At 34.1% G+C, this 22,243-nt stretch overlaps 2 protein-coding genes across 2 annotated transcripts; one reads left to right on the plus strand and one right to left on the minus strand.

The window, feature by feature from the left end:
- Positions 1-1,272: 1,272 nt before the first annotated feature.
- Positions 1,273-3,325, minus strand: LOC135689546 (putative transmembrane protein 183BP). The gene is made up of 2 exons (XM_065206796.2): positions 3,118-3,325; positions 1,273-2,195 (listed from the first exon to the last, which is right to left on the minus strand). The coding sequence occupies exons 1-2, from the start codon at positions 3,308-3,310 to the stop codon at positions 1,405-1,407; spliced, it is 984 nt and encodes a 327-aa protein (XP_065062868.2). The 5' UTR covers positions 3,311-3,325; the 3' UTR covers positions 1,273-1,404.
- A 3-nt stretch (positions 3,326-3,328) lies between these two features.
- LOC135689544 (mutS protein homolog 4) lies at positions 3,329-21,453 on the plus strand. Its single transcript, XM_065206794.2, has 33 exons — positions 3,329-3,478; positions 5,674-5,794; positions 6,055-6,185; positions 6,573-6,658; positions 8,500-8,562; positions 9,905-10,028; positions 10,181-10,247; positions 10,562-10,586; positions 10,701-10,797; positions 10,906-11,010; positions 11,294-11,332; positions 11,860-11,898; positions 12,298-12,314; positions 12,630-12,654; positions 12,941-13,131; positions 13,367-13,486; positions 13,996-14,008; positions 14,267-14,320; positions 14,649-14,821; positions 15,315-15,327; positions 15,915-15,960; positions 16,294-16,418; positions 16,776-16,873; positions 17,286-17,333; positions 17,474-17,641; positions 18,066-18,092; positions 18,244-18,289; positions 18,657-18,721; positions 18,990-19,060; positions 19,491-19,509; positions 19,919-19,997; positions 20,710-20,801; positions 21,132-21,453. The coding sequence occupies exons 1-33, from the start codon at positions 3,430-3,432 to the stop codon at positions 21,312-21,314; spliced, it is 2,619 nt and encodes an 872-aa protein (XP_065062866.2). The 5' UTR covers positions 3,329-3,429; the 3' UTR covers positions 21,315-21,453.
- Positions 21,454-22,243: the final 790 nt, after the last annotated feature.

Raw genomic sequence — 22,243 nt, forward strand, 5'->3', positions numbered from 1 at the left:
ACAGAACATATTTTACCTGAAATTTAGCATTAAGCTCTTATTTGAAGGGGTATGACGTCCCCCAACCCATCGGTTCTCAGTCACAACGCTTTTAAAAGAAAGGTCTGTCCTTTTATCGTTTGCATCAAACGGAGCCAGTTTTTGGACCGAAGGGAACTAGTAAATTGAGGTTGATAGTTACGTCAGTTTAGTGTTTACCAAATTTCGCCCGTTATTCGATTGGAGTGAATGTTTGTTTTGTAGCTTTTTTAAAATGAAGTTTTGACCAACCCACTTTGAAAGTTTTCAAACCTACAATTGTTTTCATTAAAATAACTTTATTCCGAAAATTTTACAATCAGGTCTTATATATTGAAACCTCAACTTGCTTTATCTTTTACTTTAAGTCGATGTAGTTTTTCAGTTCATATTCTTATGTCTATGTTTTATTACGAAACATTGTTTGAATTATTTCTTTTCTGCATCCTTTTAGTTTCTTATTTGACGTAAAAATATTGAAAAATTTTGCAAGGCCACTCCTATTTCATGGCAACATAAAGATAAAACTGTGGGACATAGTGAGCTTGGAAATATTGCCTAGGTTTTTTTCACAAAACCTATTTTCGATGCTGTTTTTGGCCATCCGTAGAATACCTAGTTTCTAATATTATTTTCCTGCTTACCATGGTAGCGGCTTTACTTGACCATTCTACTGTTTTAAAATTTTGGCTCCTCCCCCTTCAAATACGATTCACAATCCCAGGGAAATGGGTGACTTTTATAAAAAGTGATACACTTGCTGGTTTACTGTCTGCAAACATAGAACTTCAGTGACATATCTTTTTAGTAAATCAAAAAAGGAGTATCTGGTCACCATCAATAGTGGCCACATAAGTGCCAAGACTTGTAGGTACCAATACTAGCAAGTACCAGTATAAACAAAAACCTAAGATCTGGTAAGAATGATTGTTGTTCACTCTTCACACATGTAGAGTTTAATAACTATTGGGGAGCCACATATAACAAAATATATTTTCTGTTTTTATGCCTTCCTTTTTTAATCAAATTGCTTTGAAAATATTCCCTGCTATGCATAAAAGAGACTTACAATTTAGCCTCAACTCATGTAAACCTGAACATCCATCACTCAAGAGAGGCTAGTATATAAAGCTCTTCAGTCTTTTTTTAAGGCAAAGTTTGCCTGATAACAGCAGCTTTTGATTTAAAATTATGAAATGTTAACAGTAGAAATGAAATTTTGCCAATGGAAAAAACACAGAAAAAAGATTAACCTCTTCTCAAATCTTTCATGTGTTGGCACATATTGAAACGAGAAGCTCGCATTGTGAAGACCATTCCCATTATGTAACATTAGAAAACATAGTTCTAGTTCTGAAAATTGATTCTAAAAATTAATTTCAAATCCTATTCTTCATGATACGGATAACTTGGGTTCCACCATGGTAAGATATTGACGTCTATTACAGGATTGAAGCACATATGCATTCCATCATTCTTGTTGTAACTCCTTGCTGTCCCTTCATAATGAAAAACTGTCTTTATTTGATGATATCTCATATCAGTACTCATACAGGAATTAAATGATGTCAGAATCATTCCAATGGCCGATTTCTGAAAATGAATGAAATTCGGACTCCTTATCTTTACAACAATATTTTGCTTCTCTGGGTTGCACCACAATTGATTTTCTTTTAAGCTTCTTTTGCTGTTCCCTTTGGCTAGCTTGAAGAAATAATTCCAAATATAAGTGCCTTTCTTTGATGAAAACTCTTTCTTCCACCAAAATAGCACGCACTTTCGGTTAGTTACTTCTGTACAATCACTTCTATAAACCTCTCTTAACAGTGGATACACAAAATATAATGACCTCACCACTTTTGACTGAAGGCCTGGCCCAGAATCAATGTTATCTGACTGTAATCGGAATGGCAGAACACCAGTATCTCTAACAAACCTCTTATAAAGAGAGAGCCAAAAATAGGAGGTGTGAGTAACTTTCCAGCAGGCACAGCAAATCAAGGCAAATGTTTTCACTTGATCTGGGGCAATAAATCTGCCAACATGAAACCACAAATCAAAAGGATAGGAAAGCCGTTCTGTTTCTTCCTCTTGTGGAACCTGGTGTTTGTTCTTCTTCACTTTTTTCTTCTGTTGATAGAAACTTTTTCTTCTATCTAAATCGCCTTTTGAATTATCTACAAAAATTAATAGCAATTAAAAGACATAGAGAACTACACAATAACTTCTCATAAAATTATGAAAATTTTCCTGTTTATATTTCCTAGAATTTTTCTTTCTTTTCTTGCAGTAATATATCAATTGGTACATGATATAGCCTCACACGTGTTTTTCAAACAAGACAATATTTTGATCATTTTTTAATATGCCACTTCTTTTATGGGTTATTCCATGTCAAATCAACCAGAGGCTGTAACCATGATGTTCTCATAATGCATTCATTTTAGCACACCCTTGACATCATATGATTCTCTAAATATCGAGATAGAATTATATCTGCATAGGCTATGACTATGAAAAAAGTATTATGATCAAAGACATAGTACAGATTTGGAATATTGGCTCAATTTCTTTATATCTCACTGCTACTCTACTCTTAATGTAAGTTTCAAAAATTGTTAAATTGAAATTTTGTGGACTTTCTTATTTACTCTAATTATTATATATTAATTATTATATTATAGACATTTCAGTGTGGCAAGCTTCAAATTTTAGATAACATCATTTTTACTGACTGCATGGAGACACAATTTGATGCAGTCATCTGTGCTAACCTTCAAAGAATCATCCATCTCACAGATAACCATAATTATAATAATCTGTGTTTTAGCTGTTTAACAAAACAATATTTACACCAACTCTTTACAACTTTTGAATATCATTAGATGTGGGATTACATCTTTTTCGTATTTTGTAATTTAAAAATGTAGCAACAAGCAATTTATTATTTTCCCATTTATTATATACTAAGCAGTATAGAACAACAATCACTTAAAATGTTGCCCTTGAAATTGATAAGGGCCTAACCTCATACAACAGATAGAGATAACATTTCTATTTTTTAAAGGAAAACATTCCTAAGGCAGCCTTATAAATTACCTTTGTCGCTTAGATTTAGTTGCAGATTCACTGAAAGAATCAAACCAGGTTTGTCAATGTGTCTGGACCCTGTTTTGATCGCCTTTTTCTTCGACTTCTTCGTCATGAGTAACCAAACCCTCAACCTGATTTCATTGCTTCTTTCCCCTGTGTTCGCCTTAGCGCGAAACCCGAAAGTTTCTGATGTCGTCATTCATAAAGACATAAATAAGTTGACATAAAGAAAGCATAAAATAAGGCAAAGCCTTTTCATAGCGAGAATTTTTAGTAAAAAATACAACAGTGATAAGCATACATCACCTCTGAAGATCCATGGATTCAAACGTGTCAACAAATGCAAAATCAAATCCGGCCAAATACTGTGAGTATATTTTTTGCTTGAGATGCGCATAGATTAAGTTTTCATGCTATTTGTAGGAAGAAACTGGCTGGAGAAACTTGGTTGAATAGCCTTGCTAAATAGTTTTGAAAATTTGGCCAAAGAAAGGAAGATACTTGAAGTGAGTCTTCAATTTGAAATAGGTTCACTGTTTTGCATTTTGAAAGAGATATACTCCCCTCCCAAAAGTATTCGAACGGAAGCCAATGTTGCCACTGTGCCTGCACTGTGCCGGGTCAAGTTGTTGAAGAAAAAGAGAAGTTCATTGCTTATATTTTAAGAATGCCATAGGAATCACTTCAAAATTTCAGGCAATCATAAAACAAAGTTTAAATTACACGAATTTTTTAATTTAAGTCCATAATTCATTTTATTATTGGAATAACCTCTCTTTTGCAAATTTTCAATAAAATGGAGAGGAATATTGGCATAAATATCAAAAGTTTTATCAAATTATTGCTGCTTGGTCTTTGGAGGACCTCGATTCGTTGAATCTTTTGTAAAAAAAATCCAAAGAAGCCATATCATTTTCAATTCCTTTCGGATCTGGACTTTGAGAAGGCCCCGGAAGGGGGAGGATGCAGTTGGCAGCAGAAAATTCGCTTGCATCCTTAGTTGTGTGACATGGAGAATTGTCTTGATGAAAAACAAATAGCTGATTTATTTAACTATAATTTTTTGGCGCTTTCGGGAATGTTGGCAACATAATATGCGGCGTTCACCAAACACCCCTGAAAGAACAAGATGGCGACGCCATTAGGCCTAACGCACTTTAGACCATTATTGAAATTCCTTCTTTTCCTTACATTTGGTTGAAAGGACTTTTTATTGCTTCCTTCTCCAGTTGTTTCTCCGGGTTGAGAAGGCTCCAGAGTCATTTTTAACTTAAGTGTACACTCGTTCAAGAAGACATTTTCGCCCCAGTCGGTGACTGGTCGTTTCTTCGTGACTTTCACTCTGTTTTGCCGGCGAGTACAGTTATTTGCTGAAAAATCAGGCTTTCTTCTTAGGGCACTTCTTAGGACTTATCAGCCACTTGAAACAGTGCAAGCTTTGAACATTCATTTTTATTGATGCAAACAAAAATTTTGTGATGTAAACCATAGTCATTATTGACTGACGGTGCGGTGCCTACTACTACCAAAAGAGGCTAAGTACCAAAAGATAAACATTCTTTGCGCTTTTGAGAACAATTTTTCCAGAAAAACTTTATCCAAACAATATTTTTGCTTTTTTTATATTTATTTTAGCTCGTTTTATTTTCCCTCCAAAATTTGATCTTACTTTTCCGCTAACATGCCGTTTGTAAAAATTAGGCCCAAAATTTTGCCCGACCGTTCGAATACTTTTGGGAGGGGAGTGTTGTTTGCAATTTGATAATGTACGTTATTTTTTCTGTGTTCTAAATTGTAACTTCTACCTATATTAGTTGGGTTGCTACTTGTTGCCAACTACTTTTAGGTGTTTATACCAGAATTTTTGCAAGCAAACGATAGGCTCAACTTGTCAAAAGTTAAGAAACAATACTAGCCAAGAAACTTTTGTAATTTCCAGTTTCAATTTTCCCAGTCATTCAAAACTGTGAACTAGCTACGTAGCTGCAGGAGAGGCACGATAAGGCTGTGCCCCTTCAAATTAAAATTTCAACCACAACTTACCCTCTCTGGCTACAGTTACTCAAAATCCTAACTGTTGGGATATCTTTCGAGGAATTTTTAGTTTAGTGGCTATAGAATCCTTGAATTTTTTTCAAAATATTGTAGTTAATGTGCTCTGTTTTCAGTTCATAGCTCTGTGTAAGCTTGATCTATTCAAAATAAACGCGTGCCCCCTCGACGTACGATTCTTGCTGGAGTTTCCCATCCCAGTCGATTTCTACAGCTACGTGGCTGCATTGAACAACACTATATACTACAAAACTCCATTTGACATGCAAATCTTAGAATGATGGTTCGGCTTATATTTGCTTTAAGATCTAACCGTTTTCTGTTCTGTTTTTTGGAAGCACATTTAAAAACATTTATTATACCTATAAAGTCTTTAAGAAACACGCAAGAAACACTAAGAAACACGCAAGAAACAACTTGCCCAAAAAATGCGAAACCGCCCACCAGCCCCGGACTTTAGTCATTTTATAAAAGAAAAACGTGTGTTTTGAGAGATGTAATATTTTGCAGCATTTCAATTAACAACTCCATCTGATGCGGAAATTGGATTTCTAAGCACTTCAAACGATTTAACATCTGTTGAGCTTACCACGCCATCTCTCAAGTCGACAAATGCAGTTGAAAGGATCAGGTAACTTTCATACTTTTTCAACTTATTTGTCTACATTAGCAAAAATGAAATTTGTAATGAATGATGATGAATTTAAACCATGAAAAACTACCTGAAACATTTCAAAATACTATCTGGGTTTTTTGAAAATGCCACTCTCTTTCTCTCCCTGAGGTGATTATTTTCAGTAGTTTTCTATTTAACAATCTTGTTGATATCAATGCTCTATAAATATTCCATAATGAATCATTTCATTTCAATTGCATGTCTACACCTTGAAGAGGCTCCTCGTCATTCAGTGGGAGAAGGTCTTCAGTGACTCCCTATGGAAATCGAGTGTCTCGGGGCCCTACAAGCAAAACACCACGTCCCTCGGTTACCCCAAGACATCTAGATGCAAGCACTCTTGTCGGTGAGTTTTGCTTGAAAATTGTCATGAAAAAAGGTTATTCTTTAGAACCAAGTGCGTTCCTTTCTTAAATTATTGTTATTTAGCCTATAATGGGTCTTTATGAAGATTCTGGCATATTCTTTAAACCATTGTTACCAACAAGAACTTAAATCATTCAGCACTATCATAACTTTTTCATCTGTATACGATGCTTTTATGATTTTGGCGAAATTATAGCAAATGATCTCATTTACGCAAATGGACCTGTAAAAAAGGGTTAAATAACTATTTTGGGGTCTAACCTCTCTCTGTTCTCCAAACCCTGGTAGCTTCATTCATCATATACTCAAAGAGAATGCTAGAAAATCTACAAATTCTTAGTTTTTCTTTGTTTTGAAATAATTCAAGCTATAGTCGAAGGACGTGGTTTGGCAAAAGGAGAAATTGGAATGGCTGCAATTGACCTTAAAGGATCTGAGATGACTCTTTTCCAAGTAAGTTCTACTACTTTGATCAATTAACATATCCTTGAAGTAATGCTTAGATTTTCAAATAAATGACGCCGCATGACCGTACTTAGAGATGACCGTACAGGGGTTGGGGCAGTCTCCCCCTCCACAGGAATTCTGAAGACTGCGTTTTTTAATTGTGTCGTAATCTGCATTTATCCATTAGAGATTGGTAAACTACATATGGAGCTAAATTACAACCTACCTGCAATGGAACAAACTTTAGGAATAATGTTTCCATTACCAAACATTGTGAATTACCAACCTCGACACTACAAACTTCATACATGGAAAAGGATGTTTGATCTTAAAGGAACTTTTGTTACGGCCCGATTGGATAACAGACAAATGCTTCTAGAAGCCTTAAACGTATACCAAACAGTGTCAAAATACCCTATGGCTTTGCAAAAAAAACCCACAGAAACCTCTGGCATTGCCAGAAACTTTATGCAAGGAACTGCAAGAGTAGATATTCATAAACTGCCCCACCCCCCCCCCCCAGATGCCGAAAAAACTTGCCGTGAGCTTGATGCCAGACGAATGAAATGCCAGCTAACTTGTTTGTGGATCCATTATTATGAGTTTGATAACCATCCAACTGCATCTTTTTGCTTAAATATTTGTTAACTGGTAACTGACTCAAGGCATGCCGGGTGGAACATTTGCACTATGTTTAAAAAGGGGTGTGTTCACGTCTTTAAAAGGTTGATTAATCCAAAGATCAATTTTTTCCAATTCAATCCCAGGGGCGTCGTGGCCGGGGGGGGGGGGCAGCAGGGCCTTGGCTCGCTCTGCTTTCAAACTTCTACAGATTTTCGGAAAATTTATTGTTATGTCGGAAAATTCTCAAACCTTAGCTGTGGGTAAAAAGGAGAAGTGCAACGAACCTTTTAGCGACATAAATTACTTAAGAAAATACTAGATTTCCACAAAAGAATGATTTCTCAGGTTTTACTGATTTCTACTATGGAGTGATTTGCTGCTTGGATTCCGTCAGTTATTTGCTGCTCGATTTCGCAAAACTACCCGTTCCCAGACAAATTTGTAAAGGTAATGACCCAATGGAAGGTTTTTGGTGGTCCATTGTGAGAATTACCGCTTTGGTTTGTTTAGCATATAGAATTTATGCGTAGATCTTAGCAAATGGAAAACCTGGCATTGGCATGTGTGTTTGTTTAGCATGGCTCAAAAATCATTCACACATAAATATATCGGCTTGTGTTTTTCTGTTGCTTGTCAAGTTCAGATTCTCCATAAACAAATTATTTGAAAAAAATGTGTTTTTTCATGAAACGACTTAAAGTTAAGGACGAGAATGTTTAGCCTTTTCCCATTCATGTCAGTACTCGCTCCACTTACAAGCATAAACCTACCTTTGTTTTGGCGTGTTTGCCATGACTTTATTGAAATTCGAATGCTTTTTTCATCGTCCATACAACATTATTTTCTCAAACGTTTTCTTGTGGATTATGTTTTATTGTTTGGTATATCAAAGGTGATTTATGAAAACTAAAAAAAGGAGCATTTGAGCTTTCCTGAAGCCTAAGAAGGATTTTGCGATAATCTAGTGGTTTCCACTTTGCAAAATGATTCCAGTGACACGTTCACTCATATTCCAGAGCAGCCACAAGAAACACCGCTCTCCTATGTCAACCATTGGCCTTATGAATGTCTAAACAATTATTATCCGAAATTTTAATAAAACGTTCTACTAACATGGTGAATGCCTCCCAATCCATTGTTACAAGGGGAGGAGGATTTTAACACGCACCTTTTAATGTAATTGCTTATTATCCAATTGTCTTTAATGGCCAATCAAATTGCAGTTTTCAGATGGAGCATCATACATGAGACTGCTTACAAAACTGAATATCTTATCTCCAATCGAGGTTTGTACAAACGAGAATTTGGACTTTGTTTTTTACGGTATCCTAACAGCTTTACTTCTGTGTGATGAGCCTATTAAACAGCGTTGCCAAGTTCCTGAAGCAGATTAGCGATAATCCCTTCTCTTTCTAAGTCAGAGCTGAGTGAATTGACTGGAATTGAAACAATAAAGTTTGGTTTATTTCACCACACAAGAAACTGATGTTTGCAAGTGTTTTATCTTCTACCAAGAAAGAAAAAGATCGTTTTACTAGCAAGCTTTAAAAAATGGAGAAACAAACTTTTATGCAAAACTGCAATTAGTATTAAGGTGACCATACAAAATTCTAGCAGCTGATGACCAAAGGATCATCTAATAGCAAATATTTACTTGCTCTCATATCGATTGTTCTCATAAGCAATGACTTTAGTGGGTAGGCCATTGCAAAAACTATAAGGGTTTTTTATTTAAATCAAAAATGAAAACCAATCAATAATTTTGTAGTCCTTGTTTTTCATTCTAAAGGAGACTTCTGAAGCGACTTTTTTTAGTGCTGTATTCTAGAAATCTACTTTAGCAAAGAACTTGCTGCTTTTTTCAAAGGATTGGGGGTATAGAAGGCTAAATAAGTCTTGTATTTAAGCGTATCCCCTTTCACTCAAGCTAAATAATCAATTTCGCTAGATTGCAACTTATTATTATTGAAAATTTTATTAAAAGTTTTGTGTGATTTCCAACTGAATATAAGTTTTCCAACTGAAAGAGTATATCAGCAATATTTTAGTGACTTGAAAATTGAGATTTCAGTGAAAATTATGTCAAACTCTAACTGTTTTGCTTCCTTGCCATCTCCTACATGCAAGCTACCCAAATCGTATTTTTCCATTTCCAATTTTGTTTACCTAATACTAGTACTTCCAACCCCAATTTCTCCAAAAAGAATTTTGATGATCTAGAAAAATATCATACAAGCCCATCGCGTATCCCATAACCGCTTAGGCTTACCTATTGCAAACCAACGTTGTTCCTAGGAGGAAACAGGGATGGCTTAATTTCCTTTTGAAAACTGAGATTGGAGTTCCAAGACAGGGATTGTAGTAAATTTGAGCTTCATGTTCCTTTTTCATTTTGATATCCCTTCTAATATCTGGATTTAATCTTTTTTCTTTCCTTAGGTGCTATTTTTCCCAGCCAGGCTGTTGAACCTTCAGTTATAACACTGAATCTGCAACTGACTATAATTGATTCTATTTTCGTCTAGCGATGTACTAACAGCCTCAGCCATTAAATTGAATTTCTTCAAAAATCATTCACTGAAGTCTTTTTTGCCCAAACAAAGGACCTAATGGAAATCTTATTTTCAGATTCTTATGCCAAGCACCGCCTGCGAAAATGGCAAAATGGCAACGCTGTTCGATCTCTTACGGGAGAGATATCCGAATACCAACTTAACAACGGTTCAAAGGCGTTACTTCAATGAAACTGCAGGTGCTCTTTTTTTATTTTAAATCGATTTTCTTTCTGCTCTTTTTACTGATAACGTCATCTACAAAAACATGCTCTGCTAATGATGCATCTATGGTACAGTCAGCTCCTTACGACCTTAGCAGTATATCAGTAACGAACTCTATTTGCTCTAGGTTTACAATACATAAAGGATCTTTGTGCTCCTGAGTATGCAACTGTTGAAATCGCTGTTAGAAGCAAGTAAGTTGGTAAATGGAATTGTAAAATGGTTCTTTTAATGGCAAATACACAAGTAACTAGTTCTCTAGCTTTATTCTTTACATAGTAATGACGGTCAAACAAATTCAAGTCAAATCTAGAAGTTTCAAAATTAGTGGCTTGTTTCCACAAACAAAGATACGACGAACAAAATCAACACATGCAACCAAAACTACTTCTCCAATCTGTTACACGGGGTTTCCATTAAAGTATCGATGAAATGTTTATAATTTCTTCACTAATCTGATGCTCCCTTTTTTTAACATGTAGTGACTGCTTGATTATTTTCGTCGTAGATATTACTGCCTGGCTACAGCTGCTGTGAGTACATCTTCTATCTTACCTGACTAAAAAACAGTCTACAAACTGAATTAGTCTATAAAGGACTAAGCTTTTAGAATGATATTCTGATGTCTCAATCCTTAATGCTTGCAGGCGTTGCTGAAGTACGTTGAGTTCATACAAAATGTTGTCTACGCTCCTAACTCATTAAAGGTTGTTTTCAAAGGAAGTGAAAATACAACTATGATTGGTAAGTTTTTATCCCTCAAGTTCAATTTGATTGCTCAAAGATCTAGTGTGCTCTCTTTACGATATCATTCCTTAACTTTGAAACTTCAAAGGTCGTAAACTTTTCTAGACACATCAGTAGCAAAGAATCTGGAACTGGTACAAAATACTAAAGATTCAAGAAGCAGCCATTCACTGTTTGGCATTATGAATCACACAAAAACTCCAGGTGGATGTGAGTATCTTTACAACTTTACAACTATTTTTAAAAATGATGGTTTTTAGAAATAAAAAGAGTCTTAGGATTTGTCCTTATTTCTCCATTTTTTAGGATTATTCCTTCCAGTTTTCATTTTAGCAAAAAATGAAAGGCTAGGCTCCTCCTCTTTGCCAGAGCAGGATTCCAGTAATACAGCATTTATGCGATTCTGATTGCGAAATCCAATTTTAAAAATTGAGGAACAATTTTTTGTGATGCTTCAAGGTTGCAAATATCAAAATGAGTCATTCTTTTGCAGCACGATTGTTGAGAGCAAACATTCTTCAACCTCCCTGTGGTAAGCCAAAACTCTTGAAATATCATGTAAACAACAAGCAAAGAGCAATATTTTTATTTGGCAATAAATTTCCAAATTTGTTGAAAAATCACAACCGCTGGTGTTTAGATACATGCTTGCTATTTGACAGAAACCTTCAGTTGCATCTTAATGGTAGATTACAGAAGTTTGCCATACTTACATGTTCTTCAGTTACTTAGCTTACTTTGTGATTCTTTATGATAAAAACCTTGCCTTAGTTTTGTTTATTAAGATCTGCGTTTCCAAGCCAAAATCCATTACATCCTATCTTAAATTTTCTTATACACATTTCAATTTTAAGAAGGGCTGCCCCTCAGCAGCAGATATCTCAAGGGATTCTTGATGTTTGACGCGGAATATGCCTTACTTTATCATGAATACCTTAACTTCATTACTCTTTTTTATCTTCAACACCTTCCAAGTTTTCAATCATCTTAATTTTTAATGGCAAATTATATTATCATAATTTATGTCAAATATTTTTGAAAAAGAAATATTTTTTGCAGATTTGCAGACAATAGATGTAAGATTAAGCTGTATTGAAGGTAACTGAATTAAATCGACTGAAAGTAGTGACGTAGAGACCATATTTTGTTCATGGTTGTCATAACAATCTATTGAAATGTGCAAAAACACAAATGTATTCTGCTATCCGTACCATGCATATAATATCAGGAGCTGTGAGGAAATATTACAACCAAGCTACTTGTCACAAGAACGAAATGACTTGTGTTATCCAACAAGATTTAAAAGTTATCCAAATAACTCTATCAAATCTTTTAGATTTATTTGTCTTTATAACACAATAACGCTGCTGTTTTCAAAATGAGACGATTTTCTACACTAAACATGTGGCTAAAGAGTTTAAAACTTTAGTAAATCTAGTCTTGTGTAGGTATTTCATTGATAGATTCTGATGCAATTTTTGCTCTTATTTATTTTAGAACTGATGGATAAAGAAGTATGAATCATCTAACAACGAGAGCGTGTATTTTCTTTCCATGCATAATGATCTAGGTTCATATGGAAATTTATAGTCGAAGAATGCTTCTAACTACATTTCTTCTCAAAAGCAAACTATCCTTTTTGCTGGAATTCCTAAGTTCGTTAGAAAGTTTTGCTAAAACAGATCCCAGCAATCAGCTTTTTTATACATCCTTTTAATGCCAATCTACATTCGCTTTTTAAAAATTATTGATTGTTTGATGTTGAAGTTAATCAAAATTTAAATTAAACCTTCATTGATAAATCAAAAACTTACTCTGACTTTTTCCAGGAATTGTTTCTCAATCTTCAAGCAGGTATGATACATTACAATTAGATGTTGAAATGCTACAATTACGTTATTTTAAAATAGTTTTATCACACAGTTAACCTGAAGGCTTTTTCTTTCGAAATTTTTTTATACAATTTTTAAAAAGTGATAAACCAATCCAAGTTTTTGTCAAAAAGCTCTATAATGGTGAAACAAAACATTTGAAACTTCCTCTTGACATTTTGGTTTGGATTTGTCCTTGACATATATATCAAACAAATTGTTTTGCTTTATTTTTAAAAATTGAAGCTTTAAAAGTACATTTTTGATAGTGCTTTCAAAGTTTCTGGACATAGAGCATCTGATATCACTGTGCATACAAATTCCAAAGAAAGAAGATGTCAAAGCAGCCGAGACACGAATAACAGAGATTATCTACTTAAAGCACACACTAGAACTGGTAGAGTCTCTCAAAGATGTGATCAAAGAGGGAAATAATCCACTATTTGTCATTTACACAGAGGTGATGGCATAGGGTATTTCAATTTATTGAGACGCAATTTTTGTATTGCAAATTTAATGCAAAGCTTGATAGTCATTTCAGGCTGTTTACTTGCTAATAAGAAGAAAGATGATGCTCTTTAATCGATAATGCTTTTTCTTACCATGTTTGCTTAAAGGAATTTAACGCCTGCCAAATATAATTTCCTTGAATACAAAGATTACCATGTTGTATGTATATTCTTTATTCGCTAAAGGCATTAGAAGATGAAAGATTTAGCCTTCTGCTTGAAACAATACAGACAGTGATTAACGAAGAAACCATGCTTCAGAAGGGTACTCTCAACATGAGAACCCAGAAAGTTTTTCTCATCAAGGTTCCTTAACTTGTTTTCCTTCATGTTGGTATCAATCATTATTCTATGCAAAAAACAGAGGCTTGTTCTGACAAAGATAAAATCATTGTAACACCCTGATGATAAATTGAAAAGGTTTTTATGCTATTCGTTGGATTAGCAAGCAACAATATCTGTCAACGGAGGGCTATCTTCTATTACTTAATTTTAAAAACATTTTCAACGGTTAGAGATTCCTCTATCAAATCAATTGATCTTGTTTCAAATCAAAATCAGAAAACAACATTGTGATTAGAAATTTGAAGATATCATTATATAAGGAACTAAATACAAATGTACTTGTGATACTATTTCTCGAGTGGTAGATTAAATAGCAGCGATTTTTTTGATAGCAAAAAAATTAATATAGTGTGTCAATGCAGCTGCAAAAGCTTACAAAAGCAACACTAAATGTAATATGCAGTATTCATTTTGCTGTAAATTTTTAAAAGTATGAAAATGAGTTAAATCTTTATTTTGTCTCTCAACAGCCTGGTATCAACGGTAAGTCTTTTTTGAATAATTGCTTTCCTAGACTATAAAAGTCTGATTTGTATAAAGTTGTAACTCACTGAAACTAGTGATTGCCTGTTGATGCCTTTTTAGCAAAGCAAAATGTTGTAGAATACTTTCGATCACAATTCAATTTCGTTAAATATATGACACAACAGCATTCTCAGGTTTGTTCACTGAAAACGGGGAAAAAATATGTATAGAGAATTCTCTTTTAAGGCATGAATGACTTCGAGATTCTTTTCTTAGGAATGCTGGATGTTGTAAGAAAGGTGTACACGGAATGTATCGATGACATTGCAGGTATAGATTAGTTCTTCCTTTCTTCGAAACATGATATTTTAAGATAATTTTTTCATGATGGCTTAATGAATAATGAATATATTATATAGATCTGGCTACTACATATTATCGTCCAATATAAGCTGTCGGTATGTTTTAAATGCAATTTTTTCAGAATGTGCAAGTGACTTTATCTGTTTGCCTAACTTTGAATAGGCTCTACCTTCAAGACAACGTCTTATGAGCCATTTGTTTCGTCGATCTTAACTTGTTTTTGCGTTTTCTTTAAGTAAGGTTTCTGTTTCAATTTTAACGACCTCAAAGGAAATTGATAATAATTTTTTTCTAGAGCTTATAAAGCAACTTTCTGACCGTTATGGTATGACCTTGAAGCCTTCGTACAGTGTTGGTCGTGGATTTTTCATTCAGATATGCGACAATGTTCCCATTGACTCGCTTCCTGATTCCTTTATCAAAATTGTGAAAACAAAGTCTCTCGTTACTTGCACAACAGACGACTTGGTATGTTCGAGAGGTTAAAGAGATGTTTTCAAAGCATCTGCAATTTTTCAGGGTTAATTCATTCACATCTGATATTTCAAAACTTAAAAGGTTAATCTTGAATGTATTGAACAGATTTTTGAAAACGAAGTCACGTCCTTCGTTTCTACATATGAGCAATTGCCTTTGCAAATGACTCCAAGGTTGAAAATACTCAAGTAATAGACTACAAAATAACACCTTTTAAATTTCAATTTTCATTCCAATTTATCAAAATTTCAGTCCTGCACCTTACATTGATTCGTCTCGTTTTTCATGATTAATAAAACATTCAGTTATTCTTTTGCATGGATGATGAGTCGTGTTTGCTTTAAAAATTATATAGATTCATGTTTACTACAATGACGGGACACGCAGAAAGAAATTAAAATGTTTTTTGCTTTGAAAAAGCAATAAATATCTTAAATAGTTTAACGCCATGTTTTTATATATTTCATTTTTTTGAAAATTGCAGATCAAAATGAATGGTAAGTTTGATTATAAGAAGTTGACGAAAACTTTACAGCTTTTATTTTATCTTAAACGATGTTGGCTACACTCTTTGGATGTGGGGCTGGTTCAATAAAGAGGTACCATTGTTCTAGAAGTGAATTGATTTCCTAGTTGTATGTGTTCTAGGACAACTGCTTCTGTTTTTAGCCTAACGGTAATAATAGATAAAGGTAGATTGCAATTCATGCCGTGCTTTTTGCTCAGAAATATTCCATTACCAGATTTATTATCTTTCATGCCAACAATCTTCGATGGCTTCTATTTTATGTCATAGATCTTCAAGTGTTGTGTTGACTTGAATTTTTCCACTTAATTTAGCAAATGCTATGCTGCATAGATTTAGTCAGAATAATATTAGATAATATTAGAAAAATCCAAGTGAAAGTTGATAAATAAGTATTTTACCATTCTAAATTCAAGAAATGCCTAGCTGAACTGCATGACTATGGTGAAATTTCTTATGCTTCGGGCTAATCCAAATTGTGAATTATGCAATTCTTTATGCAGACAAGTGTAGGCATTTTATATAGTGCTTTTCCAATAAATTTAATTTTCTTCAAAGGCCGCGTGACTGAAGCGCTCAATGAAATTTACCTTTTGACTGCAATGTGAGTTTATGCAATTAACTTGAAGTATATTTGAAGATGAAGTTATTCTTTAAATTTCGTATTGTTTTTGCTTTCAGGTATCCATACCCGAAGATCTTGCCCGTCTAACAGACGATAATGCTAAGAAATAAGACCCAACAGCTACTTTCATTTATAAACCCTTTAATTAAGATTAGTTATTTTGCCTAGAAATTTGTTACATGATGAGATTTTGACAGAAATGTATACAGACAAATTCATAGAAATGCATTTGCATGTGCAACCGGAGAATTATTTAGAGCAATCATCAAATGGCCTGTGTAGTCAATATTGCGCATTATATCTTCGCTATAGGGTTATCTCTGAGCTAATGGTTAATATACGAAAGTACATTAGCTGCATGCATAAGCTGGCTGAGGGTGTCTCAATTCTTGATTTGATTGTTTCCTTCACTCACGCATGTTCCATATCAAACTATGGTAAGGAATATCATTGATTAAATGACTTTTTGTATCTGTAAATTTATCGATTTTATTTTTACTCTTTATTCAAATGACGTTTGTGATTTTAATTATCTAGTGCAAAGATCGCCGCTTCTCTTCTTTAAAACTGTGTGTCCTCTTTTCCACTGAAAATTATCAAGCATTTTAAACTTAATCACTGGAATCTTGATCCACTCAACACCCGTATTCATTTTCCCTGTTAAGAAATTTTTCAGAACGCGGATGGCTCAGGTAAATTACCTAAAAGCAGCCAAGCCGTGAAAAAGTTTTGATTTTTTTCATTAAGTTTTTACGTTGATTTGATAAACTTAACAATTTATTTCCTCAATTCAGTGCGACCGGAGTTTACTGACACATTGGCTATAAAGAGCGGACGACATCCAATTTTAGACAAAATAAGCAGTCCTGGATCAGTTATCCCCAATGACATTGTAAGAGTTGCTCAGAGTGATTCCATTATTTATTATACTAGTAGATAAAAAATTGAGCAAGTATTTTTATAGTGAAAAGGCTGAGCAAATTTGTATGTCCAATACAAGGCACTCGTTCGCCATAGAATGCAATCAATACGTTACACTTCTAACCCTTGAATCATGATGGCCCTGCCTGGAAATGATTTCATTTGCCTTTTTATGATGTATTTTCAAAATTTGTTGAAGCAATTTGATGTATCGTCATTAATATTTCTTTCTTGGGAAAATTCATAAACATTATGAATGCGTTGTGTGCTATGTTAGATCTTTCAATTATGAAAATCTTCACCCTGCTATGTTTTCTATATTTCTTTGTTTTCTATATTTATCTTGAAGAGTAATATAAGACGTTAACTCTATATCATTTCAGTATGCGTCTGAAGCAAGCTGTTTTATCATCATGACAGGACCAAACATGGTAAAAAAACTTCGTTTATCTACTTTTGATACTCACTCTTCTGCTTAAAGATCGTTTTAGTCAGGTATGTTTGATAAACCTTTAAATTATATTAATTGAAAGCAAATATTTAGTTACTTTCAACAAACACAACTTTATAGAGCGGCAAATCTACATACCTGAAGCAGATTGTGTTGTTGCAAGTCATGGCACAGGTTGGTTCCTTTGTCCCAGCTGAGTATGCATCCTTGAGGCTTGCTGATCAAATTTTTGCTAGAGTTGGCACTGACGACGACATCGAAACAAATTCATCAACTTTCACCCTGGAGGTAAACTACGAATGGCTGTTCATCCTATACTAAATTCTTTGCTCTTTTAAGGATACAGATATGACTTGTCTTTCCATTTCTTCAAGTCAATAAGATTTTCTTATATCACAAAACTTAGGCTTGGTAACAGCCAATTGAACTTTCATATATTCGAATACAAAACAGATTTTCCAGTGGTCGATTTGATTAAGAACATCTCAAACTTTGTTAAAAGCCATGATCTTATCCCTTCTAGCATCTTTTGAGTAATTCAAATATACTTTATGAAACTGTTCTCTTTTTTTGTTATTGGTCCCGGAGTAGACATAATTTTTTCCTCCCTGGGGTATCGTCCTAGCAGTATTTTCTATTTCTGAAACAAGTGTATTGTAAAAAAGCATTTGTACATCTTATTGTATTGTATATAAAACGGATATCTTTCTAGATGAAAGAAATGAACTACATTTTGAAGGTAAGTTAGTTTTTATTTAATTTCTTAGGGAGCTAAGTTTCCATCTATGCCACCATAAAAAGTCATTTCTTTCTTTCATGGAATTTTTGAAATTTTGATAACATTTAGTTTGTTATAACCAGACATCTACAGCACCAAATTGTGTTTCTAGAATGCAAGTGACAAATCATTGATAATAATTGACGAATTAGGAAGAGGTATGCAATTTTTTGTTCATTTCATTAGTTTTTTAAGGAATTGAATTTGAGCTGACATCACCCATGTCTCAAATTATTTCAATGTGACTAAATTTCTAGCCGAGACTCAATGTCACTAAATTGCACAGATGACACACAGCAGATATATACTGTATTCTCAACTTAAACGATTGAAATATTTGACAGGTGTCATTTTTAAGAACATTACAAATGTAAGTATTTTAACGCGAGATGTCTTATCTTACCTCATAATACTTTATGCCGGTTCAAACCGGTTCAAAGGCCATGATATATTCTTAAAATGTCTACTTTTGAATCTTTGCTTGATATTCATTAAGTCACGAATACTAACAAAAATTCTTTTTAGGGACGAGCGTTGATGAGGGAATTGGCATATGTTACAGCATATGTGAACATTTGTTGCAAATCAAGGTTCAATATTATATCTTAAGGTTCAATATAATGAATGATTTTCAATCTGCATGGCGCATTGCCAAGAGATTGTTGTATTTAAAACATTTCATTGAAATTTCATTCCAGAATTTTGGCTATTCTTTATATTTGATTGGTATTTTATGCTTTTGCTGTCTTTTTATCACTATTACAAAAAAGCCGCACAATCTTTGTAGGGATATTCTATCAATCTTTACTTTCCGTTTTCAAATTCCACCGGGAAACTTCTAATCAATATTTCAAATAGGCATTCACATTCTTCGCAACACATTTCATGGAACTTTGTAACTTAGAGACGATGTATCCTTGTTCAGAAAAGTAAGTATAGCCAGCTTATTTAAGGTTTGTACTCTGTTTGTTTCAGCCAGCTCTGTCAACTCTGTTTCAGCCAACACCGGCACACGAAAAAACTCACTTTTCCATAGAAGCAGAAAGTTTTTTATTCTTTTGTTTTATTAAGAATAAAAACGACTTAAAAGGAGACTAATAAACTTATTTACAGAAGTCTGGATGTTTATCCAAACTATTTTTTTCTCTTTTTTCTTTTTTTCTCTTTTTTCTCTTTTTTTCTCTTTTTTTCTCTTTTTTCTCTTTTTTTCTCTTTTTCTCTCTTTTTTTCTCTTTTTTTCTCTTTTTTTCTCTTTTTTTTCCTTTTTTTCTTGTTTTTACTCTTCTTGGCATTTCAAAAAATTATTTCTTACTTTTGTGATAAATGCTTGTTACCAGCTGGCTCATTTTACTTTTTCAGCTATCACATGACTGTTCACGTGAGTTTTTTAAATTCCTTAAAGTTTTCTTTTATTTGCCCGGATGCTTATGATCGACGTTCGTTGATACAAAATATGCGACGAGGATAGGCCTTTTCAACCCCTAAAATAAACGTTGTGTAGGTACAGTAGATTAAGTAATAAAGTGAATGAAATTGGGTAATACGAAACAAATGCCGAAAAGAAGCACGAAGATGCAAAGTAATATTGTGACAAGGCCTGTCAACCACTTTGTTTCATGCTAGCTTAGCTAATCTAAATCTCTATCTAAAATTCTAAAGATTGGGGAATCCTAATTAATGGAGCTCGCCATTCTTAATATATTGTAGCTTACTGCAACATGAATAAAAAAACATTAATGAATAGCAACATCTGATGTCGATCAATTCATGTATTTTATACCTTGCAGAGATCTGACGAGAGTGAGATGCCGAGCCTTGTATTCAATCATGTTCTTTCAAAAGGAAGGACACAACAAACCAACTATGGTTTGCATAATTTTCGTTATTGTGCCACTTTTAGCAAAATTGCTGAGATTTGAAATAAATTTGCTGTGAAATGGGCAAATTCATTCAAATTGATATTACTATTTCAGTCCAATAATTTACAGATCAGATGCCTTTGTATCGAAAAATTATCATCAAGAGACGAACAATTTATTTTAATATGTAAGAATGCAACCATCTGCGGAAATGGCGTTGAAGGTTTTCCACATATGTTTCTTGCCTGAATGATGCAATTTCATTTTTTGCCTCGAGGGAAAGCTTTTCAACTTGTTTGTATTGTAATTTTATTGTTTTCTACATCTGCAAAGCTACTTTTCAATTTTTACACTTAATCTTTATTGTAACTTCTATTTGGAGATATTTTCCTTGTATTTCTGTTCGTAGCAGCACAACTTTTCTGATTTTTGTCAAGTTGCAAGAAATTTGAATGCAATAGATAGAGGACGCTCAAATCCGCTTTATTGAGGCCATGATTTAACGCTAATCTGCGCTGATTTGCGCGCTTGAAGACTAGCCTGCGCGCAGACTATTGAAGATGGGTTCTTCGAAGATAATATTTAGAGCAGAATGAACGCAAGATAATGATTTAAATGCAAAGAAAAAGTTGGCGATAGCTTATCCAGCAGATGGTATCTCTGTACAATAAACTGAGCATGAAAGCAAAGTCGGATTCACTTGGTTATATTGTTTCTAGGTATCAGCCTTGCTAAGATGTCATCTTTGCCAGAGAGTTTGATTGAAACAGCAATGACCATTTCTAGCAATATCAGAAATCGTGAAAACAACGTAAGAAAGATTGAATATATTTGTATAAAAGTGATAAATAACGTAGAAAGACGAATAATGTAGAATAAGGGATAAATTCTCTGTGTACAAAGTAGTAATATTTCGCTGCATTAACAACAGTGAATGTGAGATTTCAATGCTTCCAAAAGAATGGCCATCTTCAACATTTTTTTCAAAACGTGCTCATTTTATGTTGTTTAAATCATAGATAGAATAATAACTGGAAGTTGTGCAATGATATACACATGCTCGCGAAGTCGTACTTTGAAGTACTGCAACACCAGTTATTGTATCTAAGAAAATAAAAGAAATACCGTCGGATCTTTCTAGGTGCATGGAGAAGTACCACAAGAGGCAAGAAAGAGGAGGGCCATTTTTCGACTAGGAACTCGCTTACTCCAAGTTGCACAGCATTCAAAGTTAGACGATGTTGCGCTGAGGGTTTACCTTGAAGGCTTAAAAAGGCACTACATGCAAGAGATTCAAAGCTCAAAGGAAAACACCAATAGCTAACCGGACAAAAAATGTGGCCAAAACACACGACGAAGCAGAAAACGTCTCTATTTTGCTGTATATGTTGTTAATGAAGAGTCTTGCTTGAAAGTTGGAACTAACATTAACAATGTACCAATGAACTAAGCATTTTCCAGTAGCTGTGCTTTTTATATCTACTTTCTACTTATCTCTGCAGAGCCTTGGTTAAAGAATAAACAGAAACGGCACTTTCCTGGGTGGTTTCATTCAAGAAAACAGTAAGCAAGGCGCATATGTACGCATTTCACAAAGGCACTACGCATTTCTACACTTTAAGCGGGGAAAATAACTCAGGAATAGTACAGATGCTGCATTAGATAATGCATTTTTTAATAGAGCTGATGTGTTCGTGTGTTCTTCATAAAAGTTGACTGGGTACAAGTCATGGGGGCGGTTCCTGGCTAAATTGTACCTCATTTTATTCAACATGTCAATTAAGCCAGAAAAAAACGTTTCCGTTTATGTCTTTAAATGACTAATGGTCAAGTTAGGAGATTGTATTGCTATAACCAAAGAGGACTGGGTACAAGTACACCAGTAGTATAAGTAGCTTTTAGGGGCATTTTTGAAGCTTTATATGCATGTCATTTTATTCAGCATATCAAACTGTGTATCGTAAAATGCACAATTTTGCAGCTATCATTAAACTTCAGAGAGGAAAATTGCTTACTTATAGGTCACTTCAGACTTACTGATAGGCTTACTTACAGGTCACTTCAAAACTTCGGAGATGTGTACTTATAAATCAGATCAAGTTCATGTTCTTGTTATTTTTTGTTCGATTCAAAAATTGTTATTACCAACAGATTTTTAAAAAAAATCCGAAGGTTGACAATTTCGCTGACCGCACGTTTTTCACAGTTCCGGTAACGTGACTTCTGGCCATTTGCCACACTTCCAAAATATTC

This window comes from Rhopilema esculentum, chromosome 5 (assembly GCF_057945365.1).
Source record: "Rhopilema esculentum isolate cy_ngs chromosome 5, ASM5794536v1, whole genome shotgun sequence".
In the NCBI taxonomy this organism is placed as follows: domain Eukaryota; kingdom Metazoa; phylum Cnidaria; class Scyphozoa; order Rhizostomeae; family Rhizostomatidae; genus Rhopilema; species Rhopilema esculentum.